This window comes from Rhincodon typus, chromosome 5 (assembly GCF_021869965.1).
Source record: "Rhincodon typus isolate 14 chromosome 5, sRhiTyp1.1, whole genome shotgun sequence".
In the NCBI taxonomy this organism is placed as follows: domain Eukaryota; kingdom Metazoa; phylum Chordata; class Chondrichthyes; order Orectolobiformes; family Rhincodontidae; genus Rhincodon; species Rhincodon typus.
In genome coordinates this window covers 4974303-4995898 of record NC_063336.1, presented here as the reverse complement: position 1 = coordinate 4995898, position 21596 = coordinate 4974303, and the positions used below count along the sequence as shown (strand labels likewise).

General features: G+C 41.1%; 1 protein-coding gene across 1 annotated transcript in view; it reads right to left on the bottom strand.

The window, feature by feature from the left end:
- Positions 1-21596, bottom strand: part of LOC109930964 (dynein axonemal heavy chain 8-like) — a 2199840-nt gene that overhangs the window by 255840 nt on the left and 1922404 nt on the right. Inside the window, 1 exon segment of the mRNA XM_048596622.1 lies at positions 12357-12464. Coding sequence (XP_048452579.1) covers positions 12357-12464 — 108 coding nt within the window.

The following is a 21596-nucleotide window of genomic DNA, read 5'->3' as shown; positions in this document are numbered from 1 at the left end:
AATTGGAAGCGTTGGAAAAGGTGCAGAGGAGATTTACCAGGATGTTGCCTGGAATGGAGGGAAGGTCTTACAAGGAAAGGTTGAGAGAGCTAGGGCTTTTCTCTTTAGAACGACGAAGGATGAGAGGTGACTTGATAGAGGTGTACAAAATGTTCAGTGGTATAGACAGAGTGGACAGCCAGAGACTTTTTCCTAGGGTGGAGGTAGCTATTACGAAGGGGCATAGTTTTAAAGTGAGTGGAGGTAGATACAGGAGAGACGTCAGAGGTAGGTTCTTTACTCAGAGAGTGGTAGGGGCGTGGAATGCATTCCAGAGAGGGTAGTGGAGTCAGCCTCATTTGGGGCATTTAAGCAGCAATTAGATAGGCATATGGATGATAGTATAAGGTAGGGGTGGAGGTTAGACAGACCTTATGTTTAGGGTAAAAGTTTGGCACAACATTGTGGGCCGAAGGACCTGTACTGTGCTGTACTGTTCTATGTTCTATGTTCTAATAGAGAATGTGGTGAAAGTAGAGTGATAGCTTGGCTCATCAATGATGCAAGAGTTAGAGGTGACCTTCATTCAGGAGATCAGGATGTAGAATTGGTTTGGTTAGAGATAAGGTATAGTAGGGGAAAGAATTCTCAAGTAGGCATGGTCTGCAGGTCCCCCAAGAGTCACTACAATGAAGGAAAAAGAATACAAAAATAAATCTTGGGTACTAGTGATAATTGGGCAGTGATAAGCATGAGCAATTCTAATTTACATATAAACAGAAAATCAATCAGGCTGGCAATGGTAGCCTGGATGTGGAGCTTTTGAGATAACTTCTTCAAACATCATGGTTCTCAACCAATTGAAGAACTGGTTATATTAGAATTGGTATTGCGCAACATGACAGAATGAACTAATGATCTCAAAGCAAAGGCTTGACTAGAAAGCAGTGACTACCAATATGATTGAATTTTACATTCAGTTTGAAAGGAAGAAAAGTTAGTCTAAAACTAGAATGTTAACATTAAAGAAGGACAACAATATGAAAGCTGAGGTAGCTGAAGTCAACTGGGAAACACGGCTTTGATAAAGATCAATAGAGAAGTAGTGGCAGATATTTATGGGGATATTTTAAATACTCAGAATAGGTTAATTCGTACTTGAAAGAAAAGTTTCAGGGAAGGACTCAGCATTCATAGCTAAATAAAAAAGTTAAAGAAAAAACCATACTGAAGGAAAAAACATATAATTGAACAAAGATGAGTGGCAGGTCAGATGATTGGGCAGAGCATAAAAAATGGGGAAAGAATGACTGAAAGATTCCCACTATCTCTGACTGAAAGATTAATTAGCTTTCACTTTAGAAATCAGATTTTGACAAGAAGATAGCCAGAAATGTAAAAGCAAGTAACAAGAGTTTTCAAGTAAAAAGTGAAAGAGTGAGTGAAGTGAGTGTGAGTGAGACCGGGGAATTAATAGTCAATAATAAGGAAATGGTGGATGAAATTGACGAATATTTGCTTCTGCTTTCACTATACAAGGTACAGCAAACATTCCATTAATAATCAATAAAATCAGGAGATGGAACTTACATTAATCAGGGAAATGGTTCTGAGGAAACTGATGGAGACTTGAGCAGAGCAGATACGTTCATCCAACAGGTTCAAGAATAGCTTCTTTCCTGCTGTTATTAGACTGCTGAATGGACCCCTCTAATTTCAAATCTAATGTTGACTTTGCCTTTGTGCACCTCCTGTGCAGCTATAACCTTGTATGCCTTGCTCTGTCCAAGCACCCAATGATATGTGTGTTCTTGTTTGCTATGATCTGCCTGTACTGCTTGCAAAGCAAAACTTTTCACTCTCCTTAGGTACATGTGACAACAATAAATCAAATCAAATGAAATGATCAGTCTCAGGGATAAGATGGACCATATCTGAGAGTCTTAAAAAAGGTAGCTCACGATGTGATTGAGGCATTGGTGTCAATTTTCTGAAATTTGTTAGATTCTGAAAAGGTTCCATCAGACCGGAAAGTAGCAAATAATGTTCAAGAATTGACAGAGGCTAAGAATAGGAAACTATAGGCAATTAACTCAATATCAATGTGGGGAAAAAGTAAGAATAGATCATTAAGTAGGTTATAGCTAGGCATGTTGAAAAACTCAAGGTAACTGGGACTTTTCAGCATGGTTTTGTGAAAGGGAAATTATGCTTAACCATTTTTTAAAATTTTTCAAGGAATAGCATACGCAATGGATAAAGGAAAGTCTGTAGACCTAATTTCAGAAGGCATCTGACATGGCACTACATCGTAAGTTGCTGTGAAAAATAAAAATAAACAAACGCTCATCACATGGGCACATGGTTGACTGTTTGGCTGTTTCTTGATTCATTCAGGAGATAAGGCATCACTGGTTGGACCAACATTTATTGTCCATCCTTAGTTACCCTTGAGAAGATGGTGTTGATTAGCCTTCTTGAACAAATGCAGTCCATTTGTGTAAGGAGACACACACTGCTGTTTGAGAGGGAAGTCCAGGGTTATTTGTGATATATTTCCAAATCAGGATGGTGAGGTATTAGAAGGAAACTTGCAGGTTATAGTGCTCCCATATATTTGCTGCTCATTTCCTTCAAGAAAGAAGTAGTTCTGGGTTTAGTCAGTGCTGAGCCTTGGTGATGAAGGGATTGGATGTTTATGGATATGGTGACAGCTTAATTTGCTGCTTTGTCCAGAATTGTGTCAAACTTCTTGAGTATTGTTGGAATTGCACTCTCAAGGAAAGTGGGGACTATTCCATTATACTCCTGACTTGTGTCTTTGAAATGGTGGTCAGGCTTTGGGGCGACTGGAAATGACTTGCTGCAGGATTTCTAGCCTCTGACTTGGTCTTGTACTCAGTGTATTTATATGGCTGGTCTCGTTCAGTTTTGGGTCAATAGTAATAACCAGGGTGTTCTTGGTGGAAATTCAGTGAAGGTAATATGATTGAATGTGAAGAGTAATGGTTAGATTCTCTCTAATCGGAGATGGTCATTGCCTGGAATTTATGTGATCTGAATGTTACTTGTCAGTTTTTGTTCAAGGTTGCCTATTGTGCAGGCATTGCTGTATTTGAACATGGACAGCTTCAATATCTGAGGAGTTGTGATTGAGGCTGAACATCTTGCAAACATCTGCAACCATCCCCATTTCTGACCTCATGATAGAAACATAGAAGATTGGAGTAGGAGTAGGCCATTCAGCCCTTTTAGCCTGCTCTGCTATTCATCACGATCATGGCTGATTGTCCAACTCAATAGCATAATTCTGCTTTCTCCCCGTAACCTTTGATCCCATTCACCCCAAGTGCTTTATCTAGCCACCTCTTGAATACATTCAATGTTTTGGCATCAACTACTTCCTGTGGTAATGAATTCTACAGGTTCTCCACTCTTTGAATAAACAAATATCTTCTCATCTCCGTCCTAAATGGTCTACCCTGAATCCTCAGACTGTGATCCTTGGTTCTGGACACACCCACTATTGGAAACATCATTCCTGAATCTACCCTATCTAGTCCTGTTAGAATTTTATAAGTCTCTATGAGATTCCCCCCCCTCATTTGTCTGAACTCCGGTGAAAACAATCCTAACCTAGTCAATCTCTCCTCATGGAGGGAAGGTCATTAATAAAGCAGCTGAAGAAAGTTTGATCTTGGAGACAATCCTGGGGGGGCCCCTGCAGAGATGTCCTGGAGCTGAGATGACTGATTTCCATCAACCACAACCATTTTCCGTTGTGTCAGGTCTGATTCCAACCAACAAAGAATTGCCACTGATTCCAGTTTTACTAGAGCTTCTTGGATGCCATACTCGATTAAATACAGCCTTGATTTTGAGGACTGTCACTCTCACCTCACCTGTAGAATTCAGTTCTTTTGTCTTTATTTGAACCAAGGCTGTAATTAGATCAGGATCTGAGTGGCCCTGGTGGAACCCAAACTGGGCATCACTGAGCAGGTTATTGTTGAGCTGGTGCTGCTTGATACACTGTTGATGACATCTTCCATCACTTTACTGATGCTTGAGAACAGAGAGATGGGCAGTAATTGCCAAGATTGGATTTGTCCTTCTTTTTCTGCATAGGACAAACCTAGATAATTTTCCACATTGTTGTAAGATGCCAGTGGACCATTGTGCTGTCATCTCTGCTGGGTCTGTCCTGCTGGTGGGACAGGACATATCCAGGGATGGTTACAATGGTGTCCGGGACATTGTCTGTAAGGTATAATTCCGTGTATGTGACTATGTCACGCTGTTGCTTGACCAGTCTGTGAGCCAGCTCTCCCAATTTTGGTATTAGCTCCCGGATGTTAGTGAAGAGGATTTTGCAGGTTTGATTGGGCTGTTTCTGTCGTTGTTGCTTCTGGTGAGATTTTCTCTTTGTTTTTGAGACCTTCTCATAATTGTTACAAATGAATGGCTTAAAAACCATTTCGAGGGCAGTTGAGAGACAACTATATTAGTATGGATCTGGAGTCACAGGTAGGCCAGACCAGGTAAGGATTGCAGTTTCTTTCCTTAAAGGACATTGCTTTTCTGAAAATCAACTATGGTTTCTTTGGTACCATCTTAATTCTAGAATTTTATTGAATTAAAATTCTACCATCTGCCATAGCAGGATTCAAACCCAAGTCTTCAGAGCATTAGCTGGGCCTCTGGATTAACAGTCCAGTGATAATACTATCAAACCATCTCCATCCCAGTTTTGGAAGACTTGCTGGTTTGCAGGCATGGAATGGTTACAGTGGGATAAATGAGGCAAGAGATTCTAGATTGGTACCATAGGAATCACAAATGCAGAATTAATGTTCAACAGGTTCTCCATTTATTTTCAGTCAAATGGAGAAAAAAAGAAGGTGGTCAAGACTGGAAAGTCACTAATGTCCAAGAATGCAGACTGGGAATTAGCAAGACTCAGCTACAAACCATTAGCATCAATCAGGAAATGGGAATTCACCAAGAGGATTACTAATAGGAAGAGGATTAAAGTTTTAAGTTTTAAAGTTATAAAGTATTATCTCATGCCAAACATAATTAATCACGACTGTGAGAAGATCAAAGACTTAGAGGAACACCACAACAAATGCAGCAGAGGTAGTCTTATAATGCATTGTTGACATTGAATACAGGTTAGAAAGCCTGGAAAAAGACAGAAAAACAGAAGCCCAAAAGTCAGAGAGTCATAGAGACATAGAGTAATACAGCAAAGGAACAGGCCCTTCGGCTCAAATTGGTCTTTGCTGACCATGGTGCCCACTCAGCTAGTTCCAATTGGTCCAAATCCCTCTAAATCCTTCCCATCCATGTACCTATCCAAATGTTTTTTAAATGTTGCTGTTGTACCTGCCTCAGAAATAGAAAACTATTTTCTCTGGCAGCCTATTCCATATTCGCACCACTCTGTGTGACGAAGTTGCCCCTCAGGTCCTTCTTAAACCACTGCCCTCTCACGTTAAACCTATGCCCTCTAGTTTTCAATTACCCATCCCTGGGAAAAAGATTATATGCATTCATCCTATCTATGCCTCTCATGATTTTATACACTTCAATAAGGTCACTCCTCCTTCTCCTATGTTCCAAAGAATAAAGCCCTGTCCTGGCCAATCTCTCCCTATAACTCACGCGTACTAGTCCTGGCAACATCCTCGTAAATCTTCTTTGCACACTTCCCAGTTTAACTATGTCTTTCATATAACAGAGTGACCAAAACTGCACACAATTCTCTAAGTGCGGCCTCACCAATGACTTATACAACTGTAAGATAACATCCCAACTCCTGTACTCAGTGCCTCGACCAATGAAGGTCAGCATGCTAAAAGCCTTCTTCACCACTCTGTCCACCTGTGACGCCGCTTTCAACGAACTATGTACTTGTACTCCTAGGTCCCTCTGTTCCACAACACTCCTCAGGACCATACCATTCACTGTATAAGTCTTACCTTGGTTTGACTTTCCAAAGTACAACAGCTCACACTTATCTCTATTGAATTGCATTTGCCAATCCTCAGCCCACTTCCCCATCCGGTCACAATCCCTCTGTAATTTTTGATAGCCTTCCATGCTATCAACGATACCTCCTAATTTTGTATCATCTGCAAACTTACTAAGCACGCCTTGTACATTCACACCCAGATTATATATGTAAATAACAAATAACAAAGGTCCCAGCACCGATCCCTGAGGCACACCACTAGTCACAGGCCTCCAGTCCGAGAAACAACCTTCAACCATCACCCTCTGCTTCCTACCAACGAGCCAATTTTGAATCCAATTAGCTAGCTATCCCTGGATCCCATTCAACCTAACCTTCATTATTTGCTTGCCATGTGGGATCTTGTCAAAGGCCTTCCAGAGTCCATTTTGACAACATCCACTGCCCTACCGTCATCTACCCTCTGGGTTACCTCTTCGAAAAATTCTAAAAGATTTGTCAGCCATGACTTCCTGTGCACAAATCCATGCTGACTATCCATAATCAGACCTTGACTATCCAAATGTTGGTTGATCCTGTCCCTCAGTATCCTATCCAATTACTTGCCTACCACTGACGTCAGGCTCACTGGCCTGTAGTTCCCTGACTTGCCTTTGCTACCTTTCTTAAACAATGGAACAACATTAGCCACCCTGCAGTCTTCTGGAACTTCACCAGTGGCTAAAGATGATGCAAAAATCTCTACAAGGACCTCTGCAATTTCTTCCCTAGCTTCCCACAATGTTCGAGGATGGAGTCAATCAGGCCTAAGTCATCAAGTCATTATTGAAATAGATCAATTGAAATCATATATAGTCAGAACATCTGAAGGTATAACCAGGAGAAACTGGGAAGTATTGATCTTTCAATCCAGATGTGTGACCAAGTATGATTACCACAGGATGTGGGTGAGAGATATCTATACCATACTGAAAACTTTACAGAAACATATAGTGGTTCCAGGAATGGTAGAGAACCTTTTGATATTTGCATGTCGATCAAGCAAACCAGACTGGGGCCTCTAAGCAGTGCTCTGATCATCTCAATCTGTGAGATTCTTATTTTGGATGGTTAGGGGATGTGGTAGCTGGGGGAGCAGGTTAAGATAATATTATGTTCATGATAATAATGGCAATGTAAACTGTAAAAAACAATTGTTGAAATTACATAAACCAAGTAAGAGACTAACTTGTAAAAAGATTAATATAATGGAATGTGCAAATGATGATGAAGAAATTGGTCATGTCACTCAGACATCAGCAGATGAGATCAAAGTGCAGAGATAAGGAGAATTGTATAAAGAGAGAAGTCTTAGTCATTGTAACAGAGATCTGTATTTAGCAAGCTGTAATATATAAATGGAAACAAATAGAGGAGTATTGTGGTGCAGTGGTCATGTCCCTAACACTGAGTATACAGGCCTGAGTTCAAGTCTTACCTGTTCCAGAAGTGTGTTACAACATCTCTGAACAGGTTGATTAGGAAAATATGTATAAATGGAAATAAAGAGCACTGTAGAACAGAAAAGAGTGAGACATTCTAAGAACACACCAAGGATGCTAGAAACCAAGACAGATGGTAACCTAATAAAAACAAAAGTGTCCGGTGTTGCTTTGAAGACTTCCTTTTTAATAATGTTTGGAATTGAAACAATTGTGGTTACCTAGATTTCCTTTTTAAAAGAGGAGAATGAAAGAATAGTGAAATCTTTTTTCTAAAATAAGGCATTTCTTTGAAGTGACATTTCTTTTGAGTAATGCTTGCTTACTGATGACTCCCTGCCTGGATTTATGATTGTCAGGTTGCAGTTAATGCTTTGGATATTTTTGGAATAGTTGGTGACTGGTCTGCTGAAGGGAAGGAGTTCCCAGCTGAGCTCTCCTGTTTCTGAAAAAGAGCCTCTTGTTGTTAAACACAATCGTTCTCTTGGAGGGTGACTGGAAGACTTCTTGATATGGTGTTTCCTGAGCGAGCTGCGTCTGACAAGATCCTAGAAGCAACTGCCTTTGTTTCATGATGCCAGTCCGTACATGTTAGAGTTTCAGACTGACAGTCATCTAAACATCGCAAATCTTAGGCTTCTAGCCTTCATGAATAAAGACTGATTGGCCTAAAGTCTTTTGTTCCGTAAGTGAATTTGTCAGCAAGAAATCTGTTCTTTTTTCATTTTATCCTGTTTCTGTGTGTGATTGTGTGTTTCCTTTTCTATTTATTTTGGGTTATTCAAAGGGGTAAATATTGATAGTTTCATATTACAAACTAGGTGCTTTAGCCAGTTTTGGATTTTCATCAAAAAAGTTTTATTTTATAATGAATTAATCATTTTGATATTTATTAAAGAAACATGGTGACTTTATTTATTTTATTGTTTAAGTCTAAGCTAGAGTAACTGTATGTTTAGACATATGATTTATGTTGTGAGTAGTAGGGATAGAAAAAGGCGGTGCATTTTTCCTCTCTCAGTCATAGCAGAGAATATGTTAACATAGCCCAGAGGTGTTAAGGAAAAGTAACTAATAATACTAGCAGTGGGGTTCACATTTAGCACAGCATGAATCACAAGTGGGAGCATGGTTGAAGGGCTGAATGGCCTACTCTTATGTTCCTGAAGTAAACAACACTCAAAGATTTTACATATCTGACATGAAATCAACAACAAGGAAGGCACATACCATTTGGTAAAAGCACATGCTGTAGGCCAAACCAAAAGAGGTGAAAAATCTATGGTGGTAATACAAGCTGTTGCTTATGATAACAACCTGACTACTCTACCTGAATATCTGACCAGTCTATGGCCCCAAAGTCATGACACCAATCATCTCAACAGATGGCAATCAGTTCCTAAAAACTGGATTCTTTCTGAGATTCTCTGTTGATGATTGAACAACACAGCAATCTCCTAATACAACAATCCATAGTGTGCCATCATACCATTCCAAATTGCACTATTCTCAGGAAGAGCTTCTCCTGATACTCTACATGTGGCTGTCACAAAGGCATTAAAACAGTTGTCTATAGGAAAGTTGCTTGGAACTGATGGCATTCCACTTGAGTTATTCAAGTGTGGAAGGGACTCTTGGAGTAGCATACTCACGTGTCTATTCTGCTTAAACTGGAACTAGGGCACTTTGCCTCAAAACTACAAGGATGGTGCCTCAACTCATACTTACAAACTGAAAGATAGCAAGTCCATTTGTGACAATCATCATGGAATATCACTTCTTTCAACATGAGGGAAATTTCTCACAGGGCTATTCTAATCAGCTTTTTGTACCCAGAATAACAGTGTGGCTTCAATGTAGGCGTGGGAAGAGTATGATGGCTACCACGATGCAAAATGCCATTCATCAGATGCCATTTCTGTCACCAGCATGACCAAGAAAGACTATGCATTGGCTCCAGCCCTATCTGCTATTTAGTATATGCCATGTTCCAGATCATACAGAACGATCTTGATATGGGGACGCATTCAATTCAGGGCTAACATCAACCTCTTCAAATTGCTCAAAAGCTAATAAATTGTGTTGTGGACCAGCCCAAACCCTCTCAAAATATATTAAGAAGCTAGCCTAGACCCCAGATTTTTCTATTTTTTTAAAGGTAATTGTAAGGTGTTGTGTTCCAGTTGCAATTCGATTGGTCAAACTACCAGGCTTGAAGCTAAACATATATTATTCTTATACTATTGTTAAAATACGGACAAAATAGAAATTTAAAAAATTAGCTTAACTGTAACTATCGAAATACTTAACAAGATAACATATATGTTAAGTACCACTGATTAGCTATTCCAAGATAATAACATCCCATAAACACACCCTTGGCAAAGGGTGGCTTCCAAACCCTAGTAGCTATTGGAAGTTAAACTAAAGTCCGTGTTTTGTGAGAGTGTGACCCCAAGCACTCATGTTTCTTTTGTCTGCTTTTAAAAAGGAACCAAAGCTAGCTACAATGCTGGGCTCAAAGCAGACAGCTTGGCTCCAAGTTTATAACATGTGCTTTCAAAAGAAACATGTCAGAATTAATCCTTCTTAAAGGCACTTCTCAGTAACAATAGTTTTACTGAGTGTATTATTGTCTGTGGATGGCTGAGCTCTCATTGCTCACACTCCAGAGGAGATTCAGTTGCTCGTTGATCGCTTTGCCCTGGCCTCAGGACATTTTGGCCTGATAATAAGTCTGAAAAAGATGGCGATCTTTCATCAATTCGTCCCTGCCCACTCCAAGATGCCATTATCACTACCACAACATGTGTCTTAGTTTCAATACAGTACAGGACGTACTCTATTCAGTTCAGCAGTTATACTATCTTGGGAGCATCTTCCCCAATAACCTGCTTTGGATAATAAACACAACCAGTTTGACAGACTCACACAAACATTGGGAGGAACAAGGAGCTTGCCTTAGAACGAACAGCAAAGTCTACTAGGCGGTGGTTCTTAGACAACAGCCAAACCTATGGCCTCAACCAACTAAAAGGACAAGGGCAACAGATAAATGGGAAAACAATTACTGGCAAGTTTCTCTTGAAACCATCCTGACTTGGAGCTGAATTACTGTTCCTTCACTGTCACTGGGTGAACATTTTGAAACTGTTTTTTGCACAGCAATGTGGGTATATCTATCTCACATGCAGTGGTTCAAGAAGGTAGCTCACAGTCACAACCTGGAAAGTGTACAAAAAGATTTACAAGGATGTAGCCGAGGCTAGAAGGTTTGAGTTATAAGGAGAGGCTGGATATGCTGGGACTTGTTTCCCTGGAGTGGAGGAGGCTGAAGGGTGATCTAATAGATGTTTGTAAAATCATGAGGGGCACAGAGAAGGTGAATAGCTAAGATAGGGAGTCCAAAGCCGGAGGGCTTAAGTTTAAAGTGAGAGGGGAAAGATTTAAAAGGGCTCTGAGGGATAACTTTTTCACAGAGAGTAGTGTGTATATGGAATGAACTGCCAGAAGATGTGGTGGATAGGAAAGATTTAGAGGGATATGAGCCACACATACGCAAATGGGACTAATTCAGTTTAGGAAACCTGGTCAGCCTGAATGAGTTGGGCCTAAGGGCCTTTTTCCCTGCTGTATGACTCTATGACTTTATGATCACCCTCTGAATTGCAACGAATGGCGGACAGTAAATGTTGACTTCGGCAGTGATGCCCAAATCCTTTAACCAGTTAGGGCACCCCTTAAGCTCGTCTATTCAAGGAAAGTGTACAAGTGTAGTGAATGAAACCTGTCCTCTTAACGTAATCCCCATAACTTCAATACCATAGAGCAGCCTGCTTGTTCAGGTGGGCATAAAACAGCCCATGACAGATTTCCATTGAAGAACAGGGAATTCTTCCACTGAGCTGGCTCATGTTCATGCCCATAAACAACAGCAGTAAAACAAATGAACTGATTACTCCAAAAACTAAAGACTGTATGCTGGATATCAGGGGTAAAAAAAACCAAAATGTTCTAGAAATAGGCCGCAGATCTGGCAATACTATTGGAGAGACAGCAAAGAGAGGTAATCTTTCAGGTCATGACCTCAAAGGCTTCGCTCTACAGAGAGGTTGCCATAGCAGCTGAACTAATTATTAATTCAAATACAGTTAGAGCGAACTGAAATCTCATTTAGACATTCTTCTTCACCAACCTACACTTCCTGCTATTACTTTTCCAGTCCACTTTGATATATTTGACACACTTAAAACAAGGGGCTTAAATGTATTAATGTCAGAAATAGTAATCTATATGAACCTTTGATGACAGTATTATAATTTTATTTTCTTTCAAAATGAAATTACAAAGTTAGCTCAGCAAGTCAATATATTATTAAGTCTTTCTGGCTCTGTTTTGCTCAAAGACAGGGCTTATCATTACCTAGTCATACATACCATAATTTAGAGTTTCTCTCAACACTTATTAAGAAATATCAGCAGTGTAGGAGATTTGGAGACCATCTTGAGATTACACAAAGGGTTTCAGCAACAAAGAGAACCGAAAAAAACCAAAAAAGGCACTAATTACACAGTATTGAATATGTTTCTGTAAACATTACTTACACTCTGAATTGAATGTTTCTGTTTTTTATTTCTCTTGTTTTATTTTACAATAAAAACAGGGTTTGATTTTTATTCCAAGGTCCTCAAATGAACTGTAATACATCTAAGCTGACATCTAGTTTCCTCTTCAACTTCTATCACTTGCAACATACAACAAATGTATTAAAAGAGTTTAATGATGAAGTTGGCTGATAAAGAATTAAGATTATGAATGTGAATACCAAGGTTTATTAGATGTAACATCAAAATTTTCATTATTACAGTGAAGAAAACCAGAATACCACTCTGATACATTTGATCTAGGTCTATACGTACCTGCTTAGTCAGTTGCTCTTCGCAGAGTTTGTAAAGTACGAAGAATTTCTGAGCCAGCAATACATTTTCCAAAAATCCAACACTGGCAAGCTTTACCCTTATAATGATCTGCAACAGTTAAAAATGAATGCCACAAAGGAACTGTGCTTCATGCACAAATGGAATAAAAATATATAGATATATTTGAGGATAAACAAATAAATAAACATACCCACAAAGCTGTTGAATTAGCAGTGCAATAATACAGAGCTACATATAGATAGGTTATGTAATTAAGATCTCTAAATCTGAATCTGATGTTAAATTTGAGTCCTCTGATTTTTTTGAGTGAATATTGATATTTTGTTGGCAAGCAGACTCCTACTAGGGATGATTACTTGGAAATCATTATGCATTACAAAGCTGTTCTCAAATGGTTTAGGCAGTTGAAGCAGACTCAGTTATTTGCTCAATAATATTCTTTTGGCTTGCATGGTCACTGCAATTGTGGCAAACTATTCCTCACAATTATTCCTGATTTATATTTTACTTTCGACACATGTGAACACACCATGCTCATCCAGTGTCTCTCTTGTATCATCCAGCTTGGCAGAACTGTAGTCGCTTGGTTCCAGTCTCATCTATCCAGTAATGGGAAGAGAATAATTTGAAATTGCTGCTCTTCCCATTCCTGCACAAAAGCTCTAGGCTTGCCCTTGTCAATATGCTCTTCCTCAGTGATACCATCTGAGAACATAACATCAGATTCTTCTGCCTGCTTCCATAATCTATCTCAAACCCTTTACTGACACTGGTTTGTCAAATTGCCTTAGGGGATGAGCAGAAATTCTCTCTAGTTCTGTAATATATAAAACTGAAACCATTATCTTTGGTCGCTACCATGAAGGCCATTCCCTAGGCGCTATCTACACGTTGTTAATTTTATCGTGTGACAATAAGTACATTCAGGGAAAAGGCACTGAGGTCTTCCAAATCCAATGGGCACCAGGAGGATGGACAGCATTAACGTGACCCAAAACTATATTTTAATTTAATTCTTCAAGTTGCTTTGAACATTTGATTTTTGTTACAATGCTCCTATAAGAGGCATTTATCTTTAATTTGGCTAATGTGATTTAATTGGCTTTAGTTGATTATCAAAAGAGTGTGAAGACACAGGAACAGAGCAGTGTCCAGAGAACTATACCTGCAATGTTTCATTCTATTAATAAATGTATTCCAAGTAATTACTGGCTCTGTTTTCTTCATTCACCGACTGGTCATCTGGTGTTTAGCAGGGTATATAGAAACATAGGAACAGGATTAGGCCATTTAGCCCTTTGAGCCTAGTCCACCATTCAATGAGATCGTGGCTGATCTGTGTCTGAACTCCATATACCTGCTTTTAGCTCATATCCCTTAATAGATTTGCTTATAAAAATTCATCTATCTCAGATTTCGAAATAACAACTGATCTAGCATCAACTGCCATTTCTCAAAGAGAGCTGCAAACCTCTACCACCCTTTGTGTGTAGAAGTACTTCCTAACATTTCTCCTGAAATATCTGGCCCTAAATTTTAGACTATTCCCCCAGCTTGTTCTAGAATCTCCAACCAATAGAAATAGTTTATCTTTATCAGCCCTGTTTTGTTCTGGTAATATCTTGAAGACTTTGATCAGATATCCCTTCGTCTTCTATTTTCTACAGAAAAAAATCCTGAATTGTATAATCCCTCATTAGGACTTGACTGCTGAAGTCCAGGTATCATATCATGGTAGCAGAGATTGATCTCATAAAGCTGAAGATTCAAGATTAAGCATTTTTATTTTCCAAACAGAAAATTACAAGCCTGGTGGCTGTAACAGAAAATTGTCACTATATGATTACCCTCCAATGTTTTTAGAATCTAAACCTCACTACTTCTGGAAGAATTAAGTGGACATTTGTGCACAGGCTATGTTCCTATCAAAGAGGAAACAAGTAATGGCCTTGGTATTGTCACTTGCAAATGAAATAACTCCACAGAGGCCGGTATCGCATACCAAGTCACCCTTTATTTACACATGGAGAGCCTTTCACACTGATCCAGCTTCCTCAGAGCCAGCTGTCAGAGTGCACAGGATGTCTGGCACCCCTGTTCTTATCTATCATCCACAGCTCCCTTATTGAACCAGATTAACAGGCCCAATCAGGGAATTCACACTTTATGATGTCCACTTGGCTGACCTTGTTACAATCACAACATCCCTCCCTTTTGGAGTCTAAGGATGGAGGCCCTCCTTTTTTTATAGCTCCTCATGGGGTGATTTAGCACTGGATCAGGCCACTCCAACTCTGCCTCTGATATGGGCAGCATGTAATGCACAGTAGCTCACCTCTTGTGCCCAGAGCATCTCAGAAGAAATTCATTCACTTTTTCAGGCAGCAAAGGGGTTGAGGCTGCGATATTCACTGTCCATCCCAGATTCCAAGGTACCTTCAACGCTTAATGAAGAGGGAGAACTCCTGGGTTCTGGAACAGTCGGACAGGCTGTCAAAGACTGGGCACAGTTTGCTCCTGCACCATTTACGAGTTTGCAGCTTTCATATTGTCTATGTGCTTTATACACCACTGGACCTGACCTCGCACCAGCCATGCCTCTTACTCATGCAGAGCCATTCCTGTGATCCTGACAAAAAACTTCGCTCCCTGAAGTAAACTATCTCCCTCACTTAGCAGAGTCTTCTGACTGGCACTGATGTTCCTGATGCCATTTCACCCTCTCTGCCAGGTCTGGAAGATCAGATTTGATCTGGTATGGAGTTTCCTCCCTATCAGCAACTCTTCTGAACCTCTCCCTGTAGTTGAATGAGGGGTGGCCCTATAATCAAATAGGAACCAGGACATCAGAGGCAACCGTTGAATTTGGCCAGAAGCTCTGGGCAGCAGTGCCTTGTCCTCTTTAATTAGCAGGAGTTTGTGGTCTAGTATTATTGAAATTTACTTCTGCAAAGTTATCGCTGGAACTTCCTGACTCCGAATATGATGGCCAAACCTTCCTTCTCTATCTGAGCATATTTACGCTCTGCATTAGCCAAAGTCACGGATGCATATGCTACTGGGCATTCCTCTCAATTGGGCCACTTATGAGCAAGTATTACCTTGATGGTGTAAGGGGTGGCATCGTATGTCAATACCAGATCTCACTTGGGATCATTGTGTGCCAGCGCCTTAAAGAATGATAGCTTTTTCTTCACTTCCCTGAAAGCTATAGCTTGGCTACGTGACCATTTCCAAGGTTGACCCCTTTTTAAGAGTTGATGCAAAGGTGCCAGGATAAAGGCCAAATTATGTATGAACTTTCTGTTATAATTCAATGGCCCAAGGAAAGACCTAAGCTCTGATACAGTCGTGGGAGCTGGGCACCTTTGATTGCTCTCATTTTATCTTGGCATAACCTGGTCTTGTTGACTCTGGAACCCAAGTAGATCACTTGGGGTGCCTGGAACACACATTTTTCCCTTCTAAGATGTACACCTGCCTCAGAGAAACATCTAAGGATCATGTCCAAGTTCTCTAAGTGCTTCTTATTGGTCTTCCCTGTTATTAGCACGTTATCCAGATAAACAATAACCTGGGGTGGACCTTGTTCTCCATCGTCTGCTGAAAAATTGCACAGGCTGACAATACCGCAAATGGCAGTCTCGTATATTGGTACAAAGCCTTATGAGTGCTAATTGTGGCATACTTCTGGGAATCTTCATCCAACCACAATTGCAAATACGCATGGCTCATATCCAGCTTCAGGAGGGACAGCCCCCTCCCGCACCAGCTTTGCATATACATTCTCTATGCGAGGGATTGGGTATTTATCCAACTGCGAAAAGTGGTTTACTGTTTGTTTGAAATCCCCACAAAGGCGAACCAACCCATCGTGCTTCACAATAGGTACAACTAGTGCTGATCATTCCACAAACTGGACTGGTTTGATGATTCCTTTGTTTTCCAGCCTCCTGATTTCTGCCTCTACTTTTGCCTGTAAGTTAATGGCATTGGGTGCGCCTTGCAGAATTGTGGAATTGCTTCCTGGTCAACATGCAAGGTGGCCTTGGCTCCTTTGATAGTCCCTAGATCTTCCAGAAAAACTCCTGGATATTTAATTAGTACTTCACTCAGGCAGCCATTTCCGAGTCGAAAAATGTTGAGCCAATCAAGGTGAGTCTTTCGCAACCAATTTTGTCCCATCGAGCTTCGGCCTGAGCCTTTTACGACAATCAGTGAACCACTTCTCATAAGCAGCTGCAACTGAAGTTGTACCCTTAATTAGTCATGGTTTCCCAGTATAGATTCTTAGTCTAACTGAGGTCTTGTGCAAACGTAAGGGTTAGAATCTAGAGTGAATTTTGATAAAGACTGATTCTGTGATCACTGAAACGGCAACACTAATATCAACCTCCCTTAGAAACAGGTGACTATTTAACCAGACATTTATTTTTATTGTTCTGACTTGAATGTTGCTGAGAAATTTAACTGCTACAAACCAAATGTAGGTGGGCTTTTTTTCTTGATTTGGTTTGTTATTGTTACATGTACCTAGGTAGATTGAAAAGTTTTGTTTTGCATGCAGTACAGGCAGATCATACGATACCAAGACTGTAGGGTGATAGAATAGAGCGAGGAATACAAAGTGAAAACAAAAAATGCTGGAAATGACAGTGGATTCGGCAGCATCTGTGGAGAGAGAGCAAGCTAATGTTTGGAGCAAAGTTACGGCTGCAAAGAAGGTGCACAGAAAGCATGATCAACATTAGATTTGAAATTTGAGAGGTCCATTCAGAAGTCAAACACAGCAGGAAAGAAGCTGGTTTTGAACCTGTTGGTACGTGTGTTTAACCTTTCTTATCCTCCGCCTGATGGAAGAGGTTGGAAGAGTTTATTATTGGGGTGGGAGGGGCCTTTGATGATGTTGGTTGCCTTTCTAAAGCAGGGAGAAGTGTAGATGAAGGTTGGCTTCGTGATGGATTGGGCTGTGTTCACGACTCTATGTAATTTCTTACAGTCTTGGGCAAAACAGCTGCAATACCAAGCCATGACACATCAAGATAGAATGCTTTCTATGATGCTTCTATAAAAATTGATGCAAGTCATTTGGGACATGCCGAATTTCTATAGCCTCCTTAGGAAGAAGAGACATTGTTGTGCCTTCTTGACCATTGAATCAACATGGGTGGTCCAGGACAGATTGTTGGTGATTGTCACTCCTAGGAACTTGACACTTTTTACCATTTCCACTTCAGTTCTGTTGATGTAGATAGGCGTGTCGTCGGCAAACTTGTAGCTTGTTTTCGGACAAAATTTGGCCACACAGTCGAGTGTAGAGGGAGTACAGTAAGGGGCTGAGTATGCAGCCATGCAGGGCGCTGGTGTTAAGGATTGTCATGGAGGAGATGCTGTTGCCTATCGTCACTGATTGCAGTCTGTGGGTCAGGGTCAAAAATCACACATCAGGTTATAGTCTAACAGGTTTATTTGAAAACTTCTCCCGATGCTTCCACCTCTTACCTTCAAACAACTGCCAAACCTTAAACAGATGGTTGTTTGCAGCAAATTACCCAGTCTTCAGGATGACATTGAGCACAGCACCACACAACCCTGCCATGCCAACCTCTGCACGACATGTCAGATCATTGACACAGATATTACCATCACATGTAGGAATACCACCCACCATGACAAGGCAGATGCTGATGTGACTCAGCCAACGTTGTCTATCTCATACGATGCAGACAAGGATGCCCTGAGGCATGGTATATTGGCGAGATGTTACGACAATGGATGAATGGGCACCATGCAACGATCACCCTCTCAGTGCGAGAACATCTCAGGAATCAAGAGCATTCAGCCTTGGATCTTCGGGTAAGCGTCTTCCAAGGTGGACTTTGAGATACACAACAACGCACACACACAGAGACGGGCACACATGCACATACACAGACACAGATACATACAAGAATTATTTCATCCAAGATGTTTGTGTAGTTGCAGATACATTCTGTTTTGCTCAAAAATAACCTAAACCCAGTTTAAAACATGAACAGATTTAAGCAAGACCTCACACCTTAAATGTGTCTGACCTGAGTATCACATCTTGTATACATTGATGAAACCTTTAATTATCTCAGAACAATGACTTGAAAGGAATTGGATTTTGCATTTAATCAGGAGTCTCCTTCCTAACTGATTCAAGATTCAACAAGAGGCAGCCAGTTTCAGGGTTGTTAACTTTCTGCTTATAAATTCTGTGTCTTATACCCTCTCTCACATTATGCCTGAGGAAGGGGTTAAGCTCCGAAAGCTTGTGTTTTCAAATAAACCTGTTAGACTATAACGTGGTGTCTTATGATTTTTGACCTTGTCCATCCCTGTCCAATACTGGCATCTTTCACTGACCTTCTTTTTTGAATTGAGTGTAAAATGCATTGAGCGCTTTAGGGAATTATGTATTTTTGTCCGCTATTCTGTTCTGCTTCACCTTACAGCTCGTTAAGTCACGTAAGCCTTGCCACAGAAGATGGATGTCCATGTGGTTAGTTTAAGACTCGAACTTAAACTGGTACTGCCTCTTGGCATCTCTAATGGCCTTACGGAAGTTGTAACTGGGTCATCTGACTTGAACGTCGCGCACCTTGTCTTCAGTAGGCAATGCATTTCCCGGTTCATACATGGTTTCCAGTTGGGGAACATACAGATTGATGTTTTAGCATATAGTCCTCTATACACATGCCAATCAAGTCCATGACAGTAGTGGCATACTTGTCTAGGGGGGCCACTGAATTCTTGAATATGAAACAGTCCATTGATTCCAAGCAGTGCTGCAGTAGCTCTTCCGTCTCCTCAGGCCAGCACTTTTTGTACTGGGTCCTCATGTTTTAACTTCTGCTTGTAAGCTGGGAGGAGGAACACAGCTTTGTAATCCAATTTTCCAAAGTGCAGATGGTGTATGGAGTGGTAGGCATCTTTGATGGTTATGTAGCAAAGATGATTGGCCCCCCGGGTAGGACAGTAGTTGTGTTGATGGTATTTTGGTAGCACACTTTTGAGGTTGGCCTTGTTGAAGTCACTGGATATGATGAATAAGGACTTGGGATATTCTGTCTCATCTGAGGTAGGTGATGGCCTAGTGGTATTATCGCTAGACTATTCACTCAGAAACGCAGCTAATGCTCTGGGGACCCGGGTTTGAATCCTGCCACTGCAGATAGTAGAATTTGAATCATTGTTGATTGTCAGAAAAACCTATCCGGTTCGCTAATGTCCTTCAGGGAAGGAAATCTGCCATCCTCACCTGATCTGGCCTACATGTGATTCCAGACCCACATCAATTTGATTAGCTCTCAATTGCCCTCTGAAAAGGCCGCGCAAGCCACTCAGTTGCACCAATTGCAAGAAAGTCTCAAAGAAATAAAACTGGATGGATCACCAGGCATCGACCTAGGCACCGGAAAAGACAACGGCAGAAACACAAGAACACAAGAACTAGGAGCAGGAGTAGGCCGTCTGGCCCTTCGAGCCTGCTCCGCCATTCAATAAGATCATGGCTGATCCTTTCGTGGACTCAGATCCACTTACTCACGTTCTCACCGTATCCCTTAATTCCTTTATTGTTCAAAAAAAATCTACCTTTTTTTTAAAAGCGTTTACTGAAGTAGCGTCAACTACTTCACTGGGCAAGGAATTCCATAGATTAACAACCCTCTGGGTGAAGAAATTCCTTCTCAGTTCAGTCCTAAATCTGCTCCCTCTAATCTTGAGGCTATGCCCTCTTGTCCTAGCTTCACCTGCTAGTGGAAACATCCTCTCTACTTCTATCTTATCTATTCCCTTCATAATTTTATATGTTTCTATAAGATCCCCCCTCAATCTTCTGAATTCCAATGAATATAATCCCAATCTACTCAGTCTCTCCTCATAAGCCAACCCCCTCAACTCCGGAATCAACCTAGTGAACCTCCTTTGCACCCCCTCCAGTGCCAGTACATCCTTTCTCAAGTAAGGAGACCAAAACTGCACACAGTACTCCAGGTGTGGCCTCACCAGCACCTTGTACAGCTGCAACAAAACCTCTCTGCTTTTTATTTCAATCCCTTTAGCAATAAAGGACAAAATTCCATTTGCCTTCCTAATTCTTGTTGTACCTGAAGACCTACCTTCTGTGATTCATGCACAAGGACACCCAGGTCCCTCTGCATAGCAGCATGCTGCAACTTTTTACCATTCAAGTAATAATCCTTTTTACTATTACTCCTACCAAAACGTATGACTTCACATTTATTTACATTGTCCTGTCGACCATGCAAAGTCCTCCTCACTAACATCTGGGGGTTAGTGCCAACATTGGGAGAGCTGTCTCACAGACTAGTTAAACAACAGCCTGACACAGTCATACTCACAGAATCATACCTTATAGACAATGTCCCAGACACCACCATCACCATCCCTGGATATGTCCTGTCCCACCAGCAGGACAGACCTAGCAGAGGTGGCGGCACAGTGGTGTACAGTTGAGAGGGTGTTGCTCTAGGAGTCCTCAACATTGACTCCGGACCCCATGAAGTCTCATGGCTTTCAAGTTAAACATGGGCAAGGAAACTTCCTGCTGATTACCACATACCATCCTCCTTCAGCCGATCAATCAGTATTACTTAATGTTGAACAACACTTGGAGGAAGCACTGAGGATGGTGAGGGCACAAAATGTACTCTGGATGGGGGGTTTCAATGTCCACCACCAAGAGTGGCTCGGCAGCAGTACTACTGATCAAACTGGTCGGGTCCTGAAGGACATAGCTGCTAGACTGGGTCTGCGGCAGGTGGTGAGGGAACCAACAAGAGGGAAAAACATACTTGACCTCATCCTTACTAATCTGCCAGCTGCAGTTGCATCTGTCCATGACGGTATTTGTAAGAGTGACCAACTCAAGACTGGGCATCCATGAGGCTCTGTGGGCCATCAATAGCAGCAGAATTGTACTCCAACACAATCTGTAACCTCATGGCCTGGCATATCCCCCACTCAACCATTACCATCAAGCCAGGGGATCAATCCTGGTTCAATGGAGAGTGCAGGAGGGCATGCCAGGAGAAGCACCGGGCATACCTGAAGATGAGGTATTAACCTGGCGAAGCCACGAAACAGGACTACTTGCATGTCAAACAGCAAAAGCAGCAAGTGATAGATGGAGCAAAGCGATCCCACAACCGATGGATCAGATCTAAGCTC